Raw genomic sequence first — 15,433 nt, forward strand, 5'->3', positions numbered from 1 at the left:
CTTGGACTATTTTGCTGTTTTTATATAATGGTTGCCAAACAAGATAATGTGTTCATAAGTGTTCTAATCTCCCTTGCCTTCATCTCTATTGCAGTGCCTTTGGCAGATATCTGATAGCATTCTAAGAAAACCAGAGATGGTTCGGGTTTTTGCATTCAACTTTAAATTAATAACATTGCCAAAATAGGTTATCTGGTCGCTTCTTTTATACCTTTGATGGTATATGACTGATATGTTTGCCAATATCATACTTGCTTATCCAAAAATGGAAATAAACGAGCAATTAAGTGCTTTCCACTTCATAGCGTATGAAATCAACTGTCCTGCAGTAATTTATTTGAATATATTTAATTTGAGAATTTTCTATTTAACAGGTTATAATATGATCCATTTTACACCAACGCAAACTCTTGGATTATCCAGGTCATGTTATTCCTTAGCTGACCAGTTGGAACTAAACCCTGAATTTTCTCGGGCTGACAAAACTTTCAATTGGAATGACGTTGCAAGGCTAGTGGAGAAGTTAAAGAATGAATGGAATGTACTCTGCATAACGGATGTGGTCTACAATCATACAGGTAACAAGTTAGTGAAATTCCTACCTCATGTTGAGGAAAAAGATGCATGAAGTAGAAAACATAATGTTTTTATTTTTAAGCATAGTTTTTTTCTATTAAGGTTTGTCTGTAAAGTCGGTGAGTTCTATTTTCATTCCCACTAAGCACCTCCTCAGGCCCATGCATTTTATCTTGTTGTGTTTCCACAAATTTTGAGTGCCACTGCTGCCCTTGACTTACAATTAACCTTGGCAAACAGCTCTATCAAGGTAGACACAAAATATTGGAGTGGGTCAGGCAGCATCTTTCTTCACTGAGTTACTCAAGCATTTTGTGTCTATCTTTGGTATAAACCAGCATCTGCAGTTCATTTTCATTTCATAATAGCTTAATCCAGGTAACGTGGTCAGGGAAGTCTAAGTGTTTAGAATAAAAAATCTGGGAAGATCAGCAATGTCATTCTCAATCAACACTATGATCAGCATATCAACTTTTGATTTATAATTCTCAAAATGTGTTCAGAATTACTCCCGGGATGCATATTATGTAAAACACAAAGTGCTGGAGTAACTCACCAGGTTTGAGATCAGACAGAGGAGGGAATGGACAGGCAACATTTCTGGTCGGAACTACTCCATGCACTTTATGCCTGTTGAGTCTCGATATTTTCAAGGTGCACTGGCTTTACAAATTTAAAGTTGTAATAAAATCTGCGAATGGACAGTGTTGTTAGCAGCGCTTTAAAAATACACTACTTTTTTGATTAGGTGATCCACACTTTTTCATCAAGAAAGCCCAATGGCAGTGACTTTTTAGACATTAACGTGGACCTCCATACACGTTTGTGCAATAAACTGTGACAATCTTTTCTGGAAAATGCATTCCCATTCTGCCATCACCAAGCTTGGGTCCTTTCTTACAAATGTTTTCTGTGCTGTGTGACTCTATGAATATGAAGTGATCATCATAAAGTTCTGCAACCTTCATTCGCGATCTGTATTCCTTGGTCTGGAATAGGAGCACATTATGCTCTTCTTTATTGCTAATATTTTCAAAATAACATAGAAAGAGACCAATCATTCCATCGAGGCCATGTTGTAATTCGGAGCATTGCCATCAAACAAGTCCTAGTACATCAGTCACTGAAAGTAAGCATACGGGTACAACAGGCAGTGAAGAAAGCTAATGGCATGTTGGCCTTCATAAAGAGAGGAGTTGAGTGTAGGAGCAAAGAGGTCCTTCAGTTGTACAGGGCCCTGGTGACACCACACCTGGAGTATTGTGTGCAGATTTGTAAGTAAGTTTATTGGCCAAGTATTGACATCCCCCTTGGTCAGATACTCCGCCACTTCAATCTGGACTTCCACTGTTACGCTGATGACACCCAGATCTACCTTGGCACCAAATCCCCCCCACAACCCCTCCCTCTCCCATATCAACTCCTGTTTGTCAGCTATAAAAACCTGGATGCAACATAATTTCCTCAAACTCAACAGCGATAAGACAGAATTCCTCCTCATAGGCTCCAAAGCCACACTCAGCAAAATCAATAACCCCACTCTCACCATCGACGGCACCACTGTCTCCCCATCTTCCCAGGCCCGCAACCTTGGCGTGATCTTTGATTCCACCCTCTCCCTTGAGCCTCACATCCGCCATGTCATTAAAACCTCCTTCTTTCATCTCCGCAACATCGCCAAACTCAGACCCTCTCTCACACCGCCCGCTGCTGAAAGACTCATCCATGCCTTCATCTCCTCCCGACTGGACTATTGCAACTCACTTCTCCTTGGCATCAGCTCCACCTACATCAACCGACCCCAACTGGTCCAGAACGCAGCCGCCCGACTCATCACCCATACCAAATCCTGGCATCACATCACTCCAGCCCTCAAACAACTTCACTGGCTTCCCATCTCCCACCAGATCACCTACAAAATCCTGATCCTCACCTACAAAGCCCTCCACCCCCCCCCCCCCATATCTCACTGACCTCCTCTCCCCCTACCAACCCTTACGGTCCCTCAGATCCACATCAGCTGGTCTCCTCTCCATCCACAAGTCCAACCTCCGCAGTTTTGGGGACAGAGCCTTCTCCAGGGCAGCTCCCAGGCTCTGGAACTCCCTCCCCAACTGATCCGCAATTCTGTGTCCCTCACCATCTTCCAGTCCCGCCTCAAGACCCATCTCTTCACCTCTGCCTATCCTTAGCCCCATGTGCCGTCCCTTTTCATCTGTGCATTAATTGCCTCATACTGTGTTTTGTATTGAATTCTGTATTTACTTTGTGTGCTAGTCATGTCTCTACTATTTATTTCATTCCCCTTACATGTTTTTCCTCTACCTGCTAAATTTTTGTAAGGTGTCCTTGAGACTTGAAAGGCGCCCATGAATAAAATTTATTATTATTATACAAGGAATTTGCCTTGGTGCTCCGCCCACAAGTAACAACATGACATACAATGACAGTTATGAATGACTCGGAAAACCTAATTAAATGACTTGCCGTACACTGTGCCAGCCGTCTTTAACCTTCCTGTTCATCGCTGCTATCACCTTTGCACCGTGTGAATTTCAGACAGCGCTCCCCCGCTTTCCCTGGCTCCTACCTTTGCGATGTGTGTGTGTTTCGCGCTGACGGTCATTCCAACTCGCGGTTTTTCAGGCGACTGCCCCCGAGCTTGAAGGTTGAAGAAGTCGCTGAAAAGTCTCGTAAGTGGGACAGGCCCTCTAATCTTTGTCTCAATAGACAATAGGTGCAGGAGTAGTCCATTTGGCCCTTCGAGCCAGCACCACCATTCAATGTGACCATAGAACATACAAACATAGAAAATAGGTGCAGGAGTAGGCCATTCGGCCCTTCGAGCCTGCACCGCCATTCAATATGGTCATGGCTGATCATCCAACTCAGTATTCCGTACCTGCCTTCTCTCCATACCCCCTGATCCCTTTAGCCACAAGGGCCACATCTAACTCCCTCTTAAATATATCCAATGAACTGGCCTCGACTACCTTCTGTGGCAGAGAGTTCCAGAGATTCACCACTCTCTGTGTGAAACATGTTTTTCTCATCTCGTTCCTAAAGGATTTCCCCTCTATCCTTAAGCTGTGACCCCCCCTGTGCTGGACTTCCCCAACATCGGGAACAATCTTCCTGATCATCCACAAACATTATCCTGTTCCTGCCTTCTCCCCATATCCCTTGTATCCGCTATCTTTAAGAGCTCTATCTAATTCTCTCTTGAACGCATCCAGAGAATCGGCCTCCACAGCCGTCTGAGGCAGAGAATTCCACAGACTCACTACTTTTTGTGTGAAAAAGTATTTCCTCATCTCCATTCTAAATTTATTCTTAAACTTTGGCCCCTGGTTCTGGACTCCCCCAACATTGGGAACATGTTTCCTGTCTCTAGCCTATCTGTCCAAACCCTGAATAATCTTATGTTTCAATAAGATCCATTCTCATCCTTCTAAATTCCAGAGTATACAAGGCCAGCCACTCCATTCTTTCATTGACTGATGAACAAGGAACCCCAGATCCAGTTGTACTTCCCCTTTTCCCAACTTGACACCATGTTATAATTATCTGCCTTCCTGTTTTTGCCACCAAAGTGGATAACCTTACATTTACCCACATTAAACTGCATCTGCCCACTCACCCAACCTGTCCAAGTCACCCTGCAGCTTCATAGCTTCCTTCTCACAGTTCACACTGCCACCCAGCTTTGTGTCATCTGCAAATTTGCTAATGTTATTTTGAATTCCTTCATCTAAATCATTAATATATATTGTAAATATCTGCAGTCCCAGCACCGCCTTGCGGTACCCCACTAGTCACTGCCTGCCATTCTGAAAGGGACCCGTTAATCCCTACTCTTTGTTTCCTAACCAATTTTCTATCCTTGTCAGCACCCTACCCCCAATACCATGTGCTCTAATTTTGTCCTTTGTGGGACCTTATCGAATACTTTCTGAAAGTCCAGGTACACCAGTCTGAAGAAGGGTTTCGGCCCGAAACGTTGCCTATTTCCTTCACTCCATAGATGCTGCTGCACCCGCTGAGTTTCTCCAGCTTTTTTGTGTACCTTCGATTCTCCAGCATCTGCAGTTCCTTCTTAAACACTATATCCACTGGCTCTCTCCCTTGTCCATTTTCCTTGTAACAACCTCAAAAAATTCCAGAAGTTTAGTCTAGCATGATTTCCCCTTCGTAAATCCATGCTGACTCGGAAAGATCCTGTTACTGCTATCCAAATGTGTCGCTATTTCATCTTTTATAATTGACTCCAGCATCTTCCCCACCACCGATGTCAGGCTAACTGATCCATAATTCCCTGTTTTCTCTCTCCTGCCTTTCCACAAGACCTTTTTCCAGAACTGTGGTTGCTCTTTTAAGTACTTCTTGGCAAACTGTAACCTGGCAATTCTATTTTTGCCTCTAACCAGTGGTTTGCATCTTGCAGTGTAGCCTCTGTATTTCTGTTCATGAAGTCTTCTGTGGACAGTGATCATTGACAAATCCACACCTGACTCCTGAAGAGTTTATCTGATCTGTCGAACAGGTGTTTGGGGATTTTTCTTTATTATAGGGAGAATTCTTCTGTCACCAGCTGTGGAGGTCTTCCTTGGCCTGCCACTCCCTTTGCAAATAGTAAGCTCACCAGTGCTCCCTTTCTTCTTAATGATATTCCAAACAGTTGCTTTTGGTAAGCCTAATGTTTGGCTGATGTCTAACAGTTTTATTCTTCTTTTTCACTCATAATGGCTTCCTTGACTTTCATTGACACAACTTTGGTTCTCATGTTGATAAACACCAATGAAAGTTTCCAAAGGTGATGGAAAGATTGGAGGAAAAGTTAGGTGCTGAGAGCTCTCTTATACTAGCATTAAGGAGGCATTTAAACACACCTGAGCAATTACAAACACCTGGGAAGCCATTATGGTGCCCTGAAATGTGGGGACGATGTCTAAACACAGCTGTAATTTCTACATGGTGAAACCAAAATGTATAAAAATACCCTTGAATTAAATCTGACAATGTGCACTTTAACCACATGTGTTTTTTTTCTATTACAAATCTCAAATTGTGGAGTACCGAGGCAAATAAATAAATGATGGGTCTTTGTCTCAAACATTATGGAGGGCACTGTACCTACTCAGATTTATTTTAAATGTTGTTATTATATTTGCCTCAACCACTTCCTTTAGCAACTAATCCCATGTACTCATCACCCTCTGTATGGAAAAAGGTGCCCCTCAGATTTGTGTTTAATCTTTCCTTCTCACCTTAAACCTATGCCCTCTTGTTTCAGGTAGTTTAAAATGTTAAAGGTGAATATATCTATTTAAAGAGCAATGATTTCAGTGGCTATATTTTATGCACTACTGTTGAAAATGTCAGTGCTTGCAGTGACCGACCTCATTTTATTTTGGTAAAGGTCAAACTGCTGCCTTAATTTGATACTCTGCTTTTTAACTGGCACGTTAGAACTGACCTTCAGACGGACAGGAATATTTTAGTTATGCACTAGATCTTTTTTCCTGAATAGAATTAGTATTGACAGTTTCTTATTAACTGCACAGGAAATACTGAATGGTTTTTTGGTTATATTTCACTTTCTTCTTAATTGTACTTAGTTCCTGTTAAGATCTGGAAAAGAAAAGTTTATAGTAATGTTACAAACTAGGTGGTAAGGGTTGGTGACATTTATACAGTGTTGAGTACTTTTGCTTGAAAACTAACTTGTCTTTGACTTACAATTAAAAAAATATATATATATATAAATAAAAATAGCTTAAACAAAATGTAATTCATACTTTTAACTTAACTTAAAAATTAAGATTTTTAATTATATTAATCACAATTTTTGTTATATCCACATCTTTGAAGAGAGGGAAAGAAATTAAGTTATTTTATTATACATGATACATTCATAACATGCAAATGTATATTCAACTTTTTAATCATTCTCGTATCAATAAAAAAACACTGAGCATGTGTTCATTTTTTTTCTCCTCCTGTCTCAATAGCTTCCAACAGCCCTTGGCTGACGAAACACCCAGAATGTTCCTACAACATTTTGAATTCCCCGCATTTAAAACCTGCATGGCTTTTAGACCGAGCATTGTGGCATTTAACTCTTGACGTGGCCAAAGGAAACTATCAGGGCAGAGGACTACCTGCTCATGTTGAAAATGAACACCACCTTAATGTAAGTACAAGATGAGGTTCACTTCCCTTTCTTCCTTTATCATATCTGTACAGACTAAGTAATTGTTTCGAAATATCTTTCTGCATAAAGATAAGTATCTTTCTCTTTGCTCATGCAAAGATGTTACTACTTCCAGGAGTTTGCCTTGCACAACTAAAACCAAGTTTGTGTGTACCTCAACAATTATTTCATGCTGGTTGTGAAAAAGTGGAGGGTGAATTTTATTTTGGAATTGGTAGGGTACCTTGTCCCCTAACATAGAAGTATTAAACCCAACATCCCCATTTTCACACCCCCTATCATAACTGAGAATAGCCAAAATAGCATATGTTGTGAATTTAGCACCTTTTTTCAATAGTATGATCCAGAAAAAACGTAATGCACCCAATCATATAGAAGAACACTAGCAAGGTTTGTATTGAATTATATCAATTAAGTGAAGCAGTGATTGTTATTTTATTTTTCAATGGTTAAAATGGAATCTCTTTGACGCAGGTTGGACTGGTTTTAAGTAAATTATCAAAACATTTCATGTGAAATGATTAAGAAACTAAAGATTTGTGTATGGTTTCACCTTGTTACCAAAATCTTCATATCCATACTGTGCTAGAGGTTATTAAATATTTGCTAGTCACAGATTGATTTTGTAAATATTTCAAGCAACTTCTTTCTGCAGAGGATGTTAGGCTAGAATGTGCAACTTTTTACTGCATGTTATTGATGAGGTAAATTGCATGCGAGCAATAATAGAAAACCTGGATGCTTGCATGAAGTGGATTTAGTTAGATTTGATGACAAGAAAGAAGGCTTATATGCAACACAAATAGTTACGCTCAGCCTTTAGATCAATTCATTGTTGACCATTCAACGTAACTCTCTGAAGATGTAATAATGTTTTATTGTTTTGACAGATTATTCGTCAAATCATCTGGGAGGACATTTTTTCCAAATTGCGTTTATGGGAATTCTTTCAAGTGAATGTTGACAAAGTTGTTGCTGACTTCCGCAATGTACTTATCAATGGTACAGCCAAAGCAAGACCGCTTATTATATGCAGTAAATTGTTCACGTTGAGATAAGTTTGGATGTGACCTCAAATATATTTGGAGACATTTCCTTTTGCATTTAGCGTTAAAAATGTTGGTTTGTATTACTCTCAATTTTTAAATCTCTCCTCTCTGTTTAAGGTGAGAAGAAGAAGTGTGACACTAGACAGAATCTAAAGGTTATCCAGGACCCTGAATTTAAAAGATTTGGCTGCGTTGTTAATATGAGTTTACTATTGAAAATGTTTGTACCTCATGGGTAAGCAAGTTATTCTTTTCCATTAGACGTGTAAAATAGTCACACAATTAGTCTATTTATTTTTCTTTATTCTTTACAAATTTTTAAGTGTAAATTAGTTAGCAAAATTATTTGATGATTCTGAAGTAGCTATTCTGATCTTTCGGCCAACATCAATCCATCAAACAAAATTTCTAAAAACAAATAAAAGTTTTTACAAAAACTGGAAATATTCAGGAGGTTTGGTAGTTTAGTGAAGAGAGAAATCAAGTAGACTTTAGGACTATGTTATATCAACATATTTTGGAAAATTTAGAAAACGGGTATGGGAAAAGAAAGGGGAATGTCTCTGGTAGGGGATCAGTATTTTGGTCAGTGTATCACAGATATTTCCCCAAAACATGTGGTCTAATCATTAATTTCTTGCTTTTTTCAAGACTTAATCAGTAAAAAAACTTGGTGCCCCCATTGCCTTGCATTAGAACAATGACTGCATTTATTTTACTGCATGAAAAAAATGCTTTGAAGTATCTCAATCATAAATTGCAATTAGAAATGCAAGTTCTTAGCAGTATAAGGATTACTTTGCAAATTATCCTTATTTGCTTTTGAAAGTAATAGCCCTCATGAGATAGATGAATGCTGTGGCTGGGTCCATCGAAAAATGGAAGAGTTAAATATGGAACGTTATCACGAAGTACATAGTCATCAAGAGCAGGTAGGTTTTATTCAACACTGCTTCGCTCCCATGTTCCCAGACCGAATTTACATAGAAACATAGAAAATAGGTGCAGGAGGAGGCCCTTCGAGCCAGCACCGCCATTCATTACGATCATGGCTGATCGTCCCCAATCAATAACCCGTGCCTGCCTTCTCCCCATATCCCTTGATTCCACTAGCCCCCTAGAGCTCTATCTAACTCTCTCTGAAATCCATCCAGTGATTTGGCATCCACTGCCCTCTGTGACAGGGAATTCCACAAATTCACAACTCTCTGGGTGAAAATGTTTTTTCTCACCTCAGTCTTAAATGGCCTCCCCTTTATTCTAAGACTGTGGCCCCTGGTTCTGGACTCGCCCAACATTGGAAACATTTTTCTTGCATCTAGCTTGTCCAGTCCTTTTATAATGTTATATGTTTCTATAAGATATCCCCTCATCCTTCTAAACTCCAGTGAATATAAGCTTAGTCTTTTCAATCTTACCTCATATTACAGTCCCGCCATCCCAGGGATCAATCTCGTGAACCTACGCTGCACTGCCTCAATCACAAGGATGTCCTTCCTCAAATTAGGAGACCAAAAACTGTAGGCAATACTCCAGATGTGTTTGTACCAGAACCCTATACAACTGCAGAAGAACCTCTCTACTGCTATACTGAAATCCTCTTGTTATGAAGGCCAACATTCCATTAGCTTTCTTCACTGCCTGCTGTACCTGCATGCCAACTTTCAGTGTACAAGGACACCCAGGTCTTGCTGTGCCTCCCCCTTACCTAACCTAACCCTGTTGAGATAATAATCTACCCATTTGTTTCTGCCACCAAAGTGGATAACCTCACATTTACCTAAATTATACTGCATCTGCCCACTCACTCAACCTGTCCAGGTCCCCCTGCAACCTCCTAACATCCTCTTCGCAGTTCACACTGCCACCCAGCTTTGTGTCATCCACAAACTTGCTAGTGCTGCTCTTAATTCCCTCGTCCAAATCATTAATATATAGCAAATATATAGAACTTTTTTTGGCATCCGACTGTCATCAAAAACTAATGCTGAATTATTATGTACTTTCAGGCTGTCAATTGCGTATTGGGGACCATAACCTATGAACGTCTAGCAGGCCATGGCCCCAAACTTGGACCTGTTACAGCAAAAGATCCTTTAGTAACGAGGTACATTGATCATATTAGAAACCACTAAGCATAAGTATTTTTGCTATTTTAGAACTACACAATTATTCCTACTAAAAAAGATTCTAAGTCACTTTACAAAACTATAGTTCATATTCAAAGGCCACCATTGCCGATGATATATTGTACTTATTGGTAAGACGGTAAATATTCAAATACCTTCTAAAAAATGACTTGGCACATTGGACTTTCAATTCTGGAATTTAGGATCAACTAGACCAAGTGGGACCCGTTGGGTCCCTGTCATACGGGAGGCCTGGTCCCCCAATGCAACCTGTTCCCCAACGCAATATTGCAACACTAACCCGTAGCCCCCACGGGAAGTGTGGTCCCCCAACTGAAGCCGTTCCCGAATGTAAGATTCCAGCTACCTCCCTCAGCACTGGACTTTTTATATATAAAAAAAAAAAAAAAAACAATTCCAATTGCACTTCCCCCTCAGCAGTTCCAATTGCAATACAAATTCACCCTCCCTCTCCTGTTGAAGCACTTGCTGTGATGTACCATTGAGGTGAAAAGTTCAGAATATTCCTGTCTTGCAACTTTGTATCGAAGTTGGAAGCTGTCAGGAAGGATTTTAACAGTAAAAATCTTGTTAAAGTTGGCATTTTTAAAGCTTTAATCATCAATTACGTGAAATATAGCATCATCATTGGAAGCTCCTGGAAAAGGGCTCTCTGAGAAGCCGTGGTTACCGTTGGCAACGTCCCATTGTGATGTCATTTGTAAATTAGATCCATTATGATTGGAAGTCTATGTGATGGCATTGTGACATCATCACTGGAAGCTGCTGGGAAAAGGCTCTCTGTAGCGGTTTTTGGCTTTTTAAAACTTTAATCATGAGTAACGTGAAATATAGGATGAAATATTAAGTGGATCTGAGTGTGAACGGCATGGAGGGGGAAAATGTGAGTTTGAGTAGGTTAAAAATGTAAGAGCTAGTGCATAGCATTTTGAGGAAGATACCAAACATATGCACGCACACAAGATGACACTTTTAGTATATAGAATAAATGAATAAACTAGAAATCATTTTGATCTAAATAATGATCCAAAGACTAAAGCACAAAATGAATTTTGGTTACCACCATTTAGTTTCAAATGGAAAAATCTGCAAAGAACAGCTCCAAATTTCGGTGTATGTATTCAACGTAAGAATTCAGTAAAAAAACAGAATGCAAGTTTGTCTTGTCTTTGGTTGGGATAATAAATTTTTATCTTGGAAGAAAATTGGCCTCAATTGTTATTGATACTTCGAAATAAGCTTGAAATAAGTTGAATTGATTCATGTAAAACAGTTATCTTTATATATGCTTACCTTTTCATACAGGTACTTTACATACGATTTTGAAGAAGTGCCCTTCGAAGAGGAAGAACCAATGATGTATCAGCCAGAAAAGGCCGTATACTTTATGGCACATAATGGCTGGGTAATGGGTGATGATCCTTTGAGAAACTTTGCAGAGCCAGGTGAATTAATCCTATTTGAAAGTTATAATAGTATGAGAGGTAATAGGTATTGGTTTATTGTTGTTATGTGCACCAAAATACAGTAAAACCTTTACTTGTATCCTATTCAGTCATATACTATACACAAGTACAATCAAGCTGTAAATAAGTACAGCAGGTAGTGCAGAAGGAAAACTTTGTAACTATGTCGACGCCCTACACGTGGTAACTCTGCGTACTTTGTATATGGTATGCAAAACTAAGAATTCCACTGTGATAAAGTATTAATCAACCGAGTACCGAGTGCAGAATATAGTGTTACAGTATTATATTACTGTTTACTTCACTTCCCCCCCCCCCCCAAATTAGTCTGTGCAAGAGTCTTGACCCGAAACATCCATGTTCTTCATAGACGCTGCCTGACCCGCTGAGTTACTCTAGCACTTTGTCTTTTTAAAAAATCTTTATTCATGGGCTGCATTGCATCAGTTTCTGGTGCTAAAGTTGTTTCTCACAACTAGAGGTAATACAAGTAATGTGTGACATTTTGGAAAACTGATTTAATCAGATCATGAAGTGATGGAACAATTTGGCCCAAGTCCTTCATCAATATCATTCCTGTTGAATCTTCATCTTTTATTTCCTCATTTGAGGCACCTTGTCTTGCGGGCGGATCGTCTCTCAAACGCAATGTATTGGTTTTCAAGTCAAATATATGATTTAATAGAGGTTTTCAATTAATCTGCCATAGTAACTTGTGGAACTACTGGTACCATTTGAAAATCTTCAGCCAGCTTTATGTGACTCCTTCCGTTAATTGATTATTGTGTCTACGATCTTGCATTATTCGATCTAACGCTTTAAATAGAGTAACTGCTTCGGAAGCCATATGTTGATCCTGGACTACAAGTTTCCAGTCTTTCAGATTTTTTTTTTTCCTTTACACTTCCATGACGAGTGTTGCATATTGGAGCTCGATATTTGTCAAATTCTAAGGGAATCTAAGAGCCAAATGTGTAGTTCTTTCCCTGCCAAAGGTGTAGAGGCAGTGCTTGATGATGCCAAGGGCATTCATGTTTTGTTTTTGAACTGTAGTCAAAAGTAGATCGGTATGGGAAGTTTGACCTGTTCCACCAGAAGCATGTTTTCTCAAGTGTGGTGTAGCTTCAATCATAGCTAAACTTTGCAATCTTCTTGATAAAAATCAGTGAAATAGATTCTTTAAAATATCTCTTGGTGCTCTATTGTGCAATTGACCAATAAATTCTGCAAATTTACCATAATGAAAAACTCAAGATGTGATATAATCCAATATAAGGTGAGTGTTTTGAACCATGAGGCTATTGATTCAAAATCTCAAATCCTTTTACATTAAATTACTCTGTTTGCTGTTAGAGTTCCTCCAAAGCAATTTTCATAAATTTGTTATGTATTTACAAAGAGTTTGGATTTTGTTGTCATAGGTTCTAATGTTTACCTAAGAAGAGAATTAATTTGCTGGGGTGACAGCGTTAAACTGCGATATGGAAAGAAGCCAGAAGACTGCCCTTACCTTTGGGCTCACATGCAGAAGTATACAGAAATAACCGCCAAGGTCTTCCACGGGGTGCGGTTAGACAACTGCCATTCAACACCGATACGTGTGGCTGAGGTACAAATAAAGCTTTCTCTTGTCTGTTGGAATTTTTGTTCCAAAGGCGTTCCAAAATATATTTGCAAGAATAATGCAGTGCTCTCCATAATGTTTGGGACAAAGAACCATCATGTACTTATTGTCCTCTGTAGTCCACAATTACATTTAACCGTTAATCACATGTGATTTTTTTTTTTCTATTACATATCTCAAATTGTGGAGTGCAGAGGCAAATAAATAAATGATGGGTCTTTGTCCCAAACATTATGCAAGGCACTATAGATCACATTTAATAATGCTTCTGGTTGGCAGTGTGGACATACTGGCTCTATCTTCCCTCATTCTTTTGTAGGTTGGAGCATCCACCATGATTTCCACACTTCACACCCACTCACTGTCCTGAAGTGCTGATTCTTCTATCTACCTACACCGTTGGTGATTTACAGTAGCCGGTTAACCTTCCAACCAGTACATCTGTGAGATGTGGGAGAAAGCTGGGGCACTGAAGGGAAACCCATGGACTCGCATTGTGCGAAACTCCGCACAAAACAAATATCGCAACTGCACTCCCTGCATTTATTTTATTAAAATTAAATAACTGAAATATCACATTTACATAAGTATTCATTAGAGTTGACGTGGAAAAGCTTTTCCCACTGAGAGTAGGGAAGATTCAAACAAGGGGACATGACATGCGAATTAAGGGACTGAAGTTTAGGGGTAACATGAGGGGGAACTTCTTTACTCGGAGAGTGGTAGCTGTGTGGAATGAGCTTCCAGTGAAGGTGGTGGAGGCAGGTTCGTTTTTATCATTGGATAATCATTTATAATTGGATAGTTATATGGATGGGAAGGGAATGGAGGGTTATGTTCTGAGCGCAGGTATATGGGACTAGGGGAGATTATGTGTTCGGCACGGACTAGAAGGGTCGAGATGGCCTGTTTCCGAGCTGTAATTGTTATATGGTTATATGGTTATTCAGACTCTTTGCTATGACTCTCAAAATTGACCTCGGGTTCATCCATTGATTATCCTTGAGATGTTTCTACAACTTGATTGGAGTCCACCAGTGGTAAATTAAATTGATTGGACATGATTTGGAAAGGCACACCTGTTTATATAAGGTCCCACAGTGCATGTCATAGCAAAAACCAAGCCATGAAGATGAAGGAATTGTCCGTAGACCTCCGAGACAGGATTGTGTCGAAATACAGATCTGTGGAAGAGTATAAAACAATTTCTGCAGCATTGCAGGTCCCGACGAGCACAGTGGCCTCTGTCAACCTTAAATGGAAAAACTTTGGAACAATCAGGACTTTTCATAGAGCTGGCCGCCCGGCCAAACGGAGCAATTCGGGGAGAAGGGCCTTGGGCAAGGAGGTGACCAAGAACCCGATGGTCACTGACAGAGCTCGAGTTCCTCTGTGGAGATGGGAGAACCTTCCAGAAGGACAACTATCTGCAGCACTCCACCAATCAGGCCATTGTGGTAGACTGGCCAGACAGATGCCACTCCTCAGCAAAAGGCACATGACAGCCCGCTTGGAGTTTGACAAAAGGCATGAGAAACAAAATTTCTGAACTCCTGTTTTTGCTTTTTTATTAGGGATATTGGGTGTAGATTGATGATGATTTAATCAATTTTAGAATAAGGCTGTATCGTAACAAAATGTGGAAAAAGTGAAATAAGTTTACATATAACTAAAGTTGCTGAAATAAACAGATTCTCTTTCCTCATTGAGAATTTATCCACCAATTAAGTGATGCTAAAATGAGTCGTGTCTCAACCTTTCAAAGCCAAAGTTATGCAAATAGGGCAGAATATTGTGTATGTCAAGGTTTAGATTATCAAGGCTGGCTGGTTTTGTATGGTCTTATACCTACTAAGCCCTACTTTTAAGATGTTTTTTTCAGTGCAACCCCATTGACCTGACCAGATTAAATAGTGCATTTGTGATTTCCATTGAGGGATTGTAATAAATCCTTGGCCATGTATTCGCGTTACTCAAATTAATTCAATGCTTGCATCAGTGTCCCATTTGAAATAATGGGACACTATGCTATTCCATTTATTAATTATCTTGCAGGGAAAATAATAGTCCTTAACATTATCGTACTGTGGCTACAATTGTATTATAATTTGCATTAATAATTTCTGGTTTGGAAGAATGAGAGAAACTGTAAATATTGAAGTTTATGTTCATTTCATGTAAATTATAGTGTAGCTGAGTTGGACTGTTTGCATATCTCATTAAGAGACAGCAGATCTAAATTACTGTATGATTCCATATTGGTGTTTTGCAAAAGGAAGGAAGCTAAAATTAGAACAAAAATGTATCTTATCTATTAATAAACACCACTGAGAGTGGAGCTCAATCTTATTCAA

At 39.5% G+C, this 15,433-nt stretch overlaps 1 protein-coding gene across 2 annotated transcripts in view; it reads left to right on the forward strand.

Moving 5' to 3' along the window:
* Positions 1–15,433, forward strand: part of agla (amylo-alpha-1, 6-glucosidase, 4-alpha-glucanotransferase a) — a 96,332-nt gene that overhangs the window by 21,299 nt on the left and 59,600 nt on the right. For both annotated transcript variants that reach the window (XR_008724103.1, XM_055641491.1), the window contains 8 exons: positions 375–578; positions 6,588–6,769; positions 7,681–7,792; positions 7,957–8,074; positions 8,669–8,771; positions 9,849–9,946; positions 11,295–11,434; positions 12,877–13,064. Coding sequence is in view for 1 of the 2 variants with exons in the window: in XM_055641491.1 (XP_055497466.1) it covers positions 375–578; positions 6,588–6,769; positions 7,681–7,792; positions 7,957–8,074; positions 8,669–8,771; positions 9,849–9,946; positions 11,295–11,434; positions 12,877–13,064 (1,145 nt within the window). In the remaining variant the exon portion in view is untranslated. The remainder of the gene's footprint in view (positions 1–374; positions 579–6,587; positions 6,770–7,680; positions 7,793–7,956; positions 8,075–8,668; positions 8,772–9,848; positions 9,947–11,294; positions 11,435–12,876; positions 13,065–15,433) is intronic.

Source organism: Leucoraja erinacea, chromosome 10, assembly GCF_028641065.1.
Source record: "Leucoraja erinacea ecotype New England chromosome 10, Leri_hhj_1, whole genome shotgun sequence".
NCBI classification, from domain to species: domain Eukaryota; kingdom Metazoa; phylum Chordata; class Chondrichthyes; order Rajiformes; family Rajidae; genus Leucoraja; species Leucoraja erinaceus.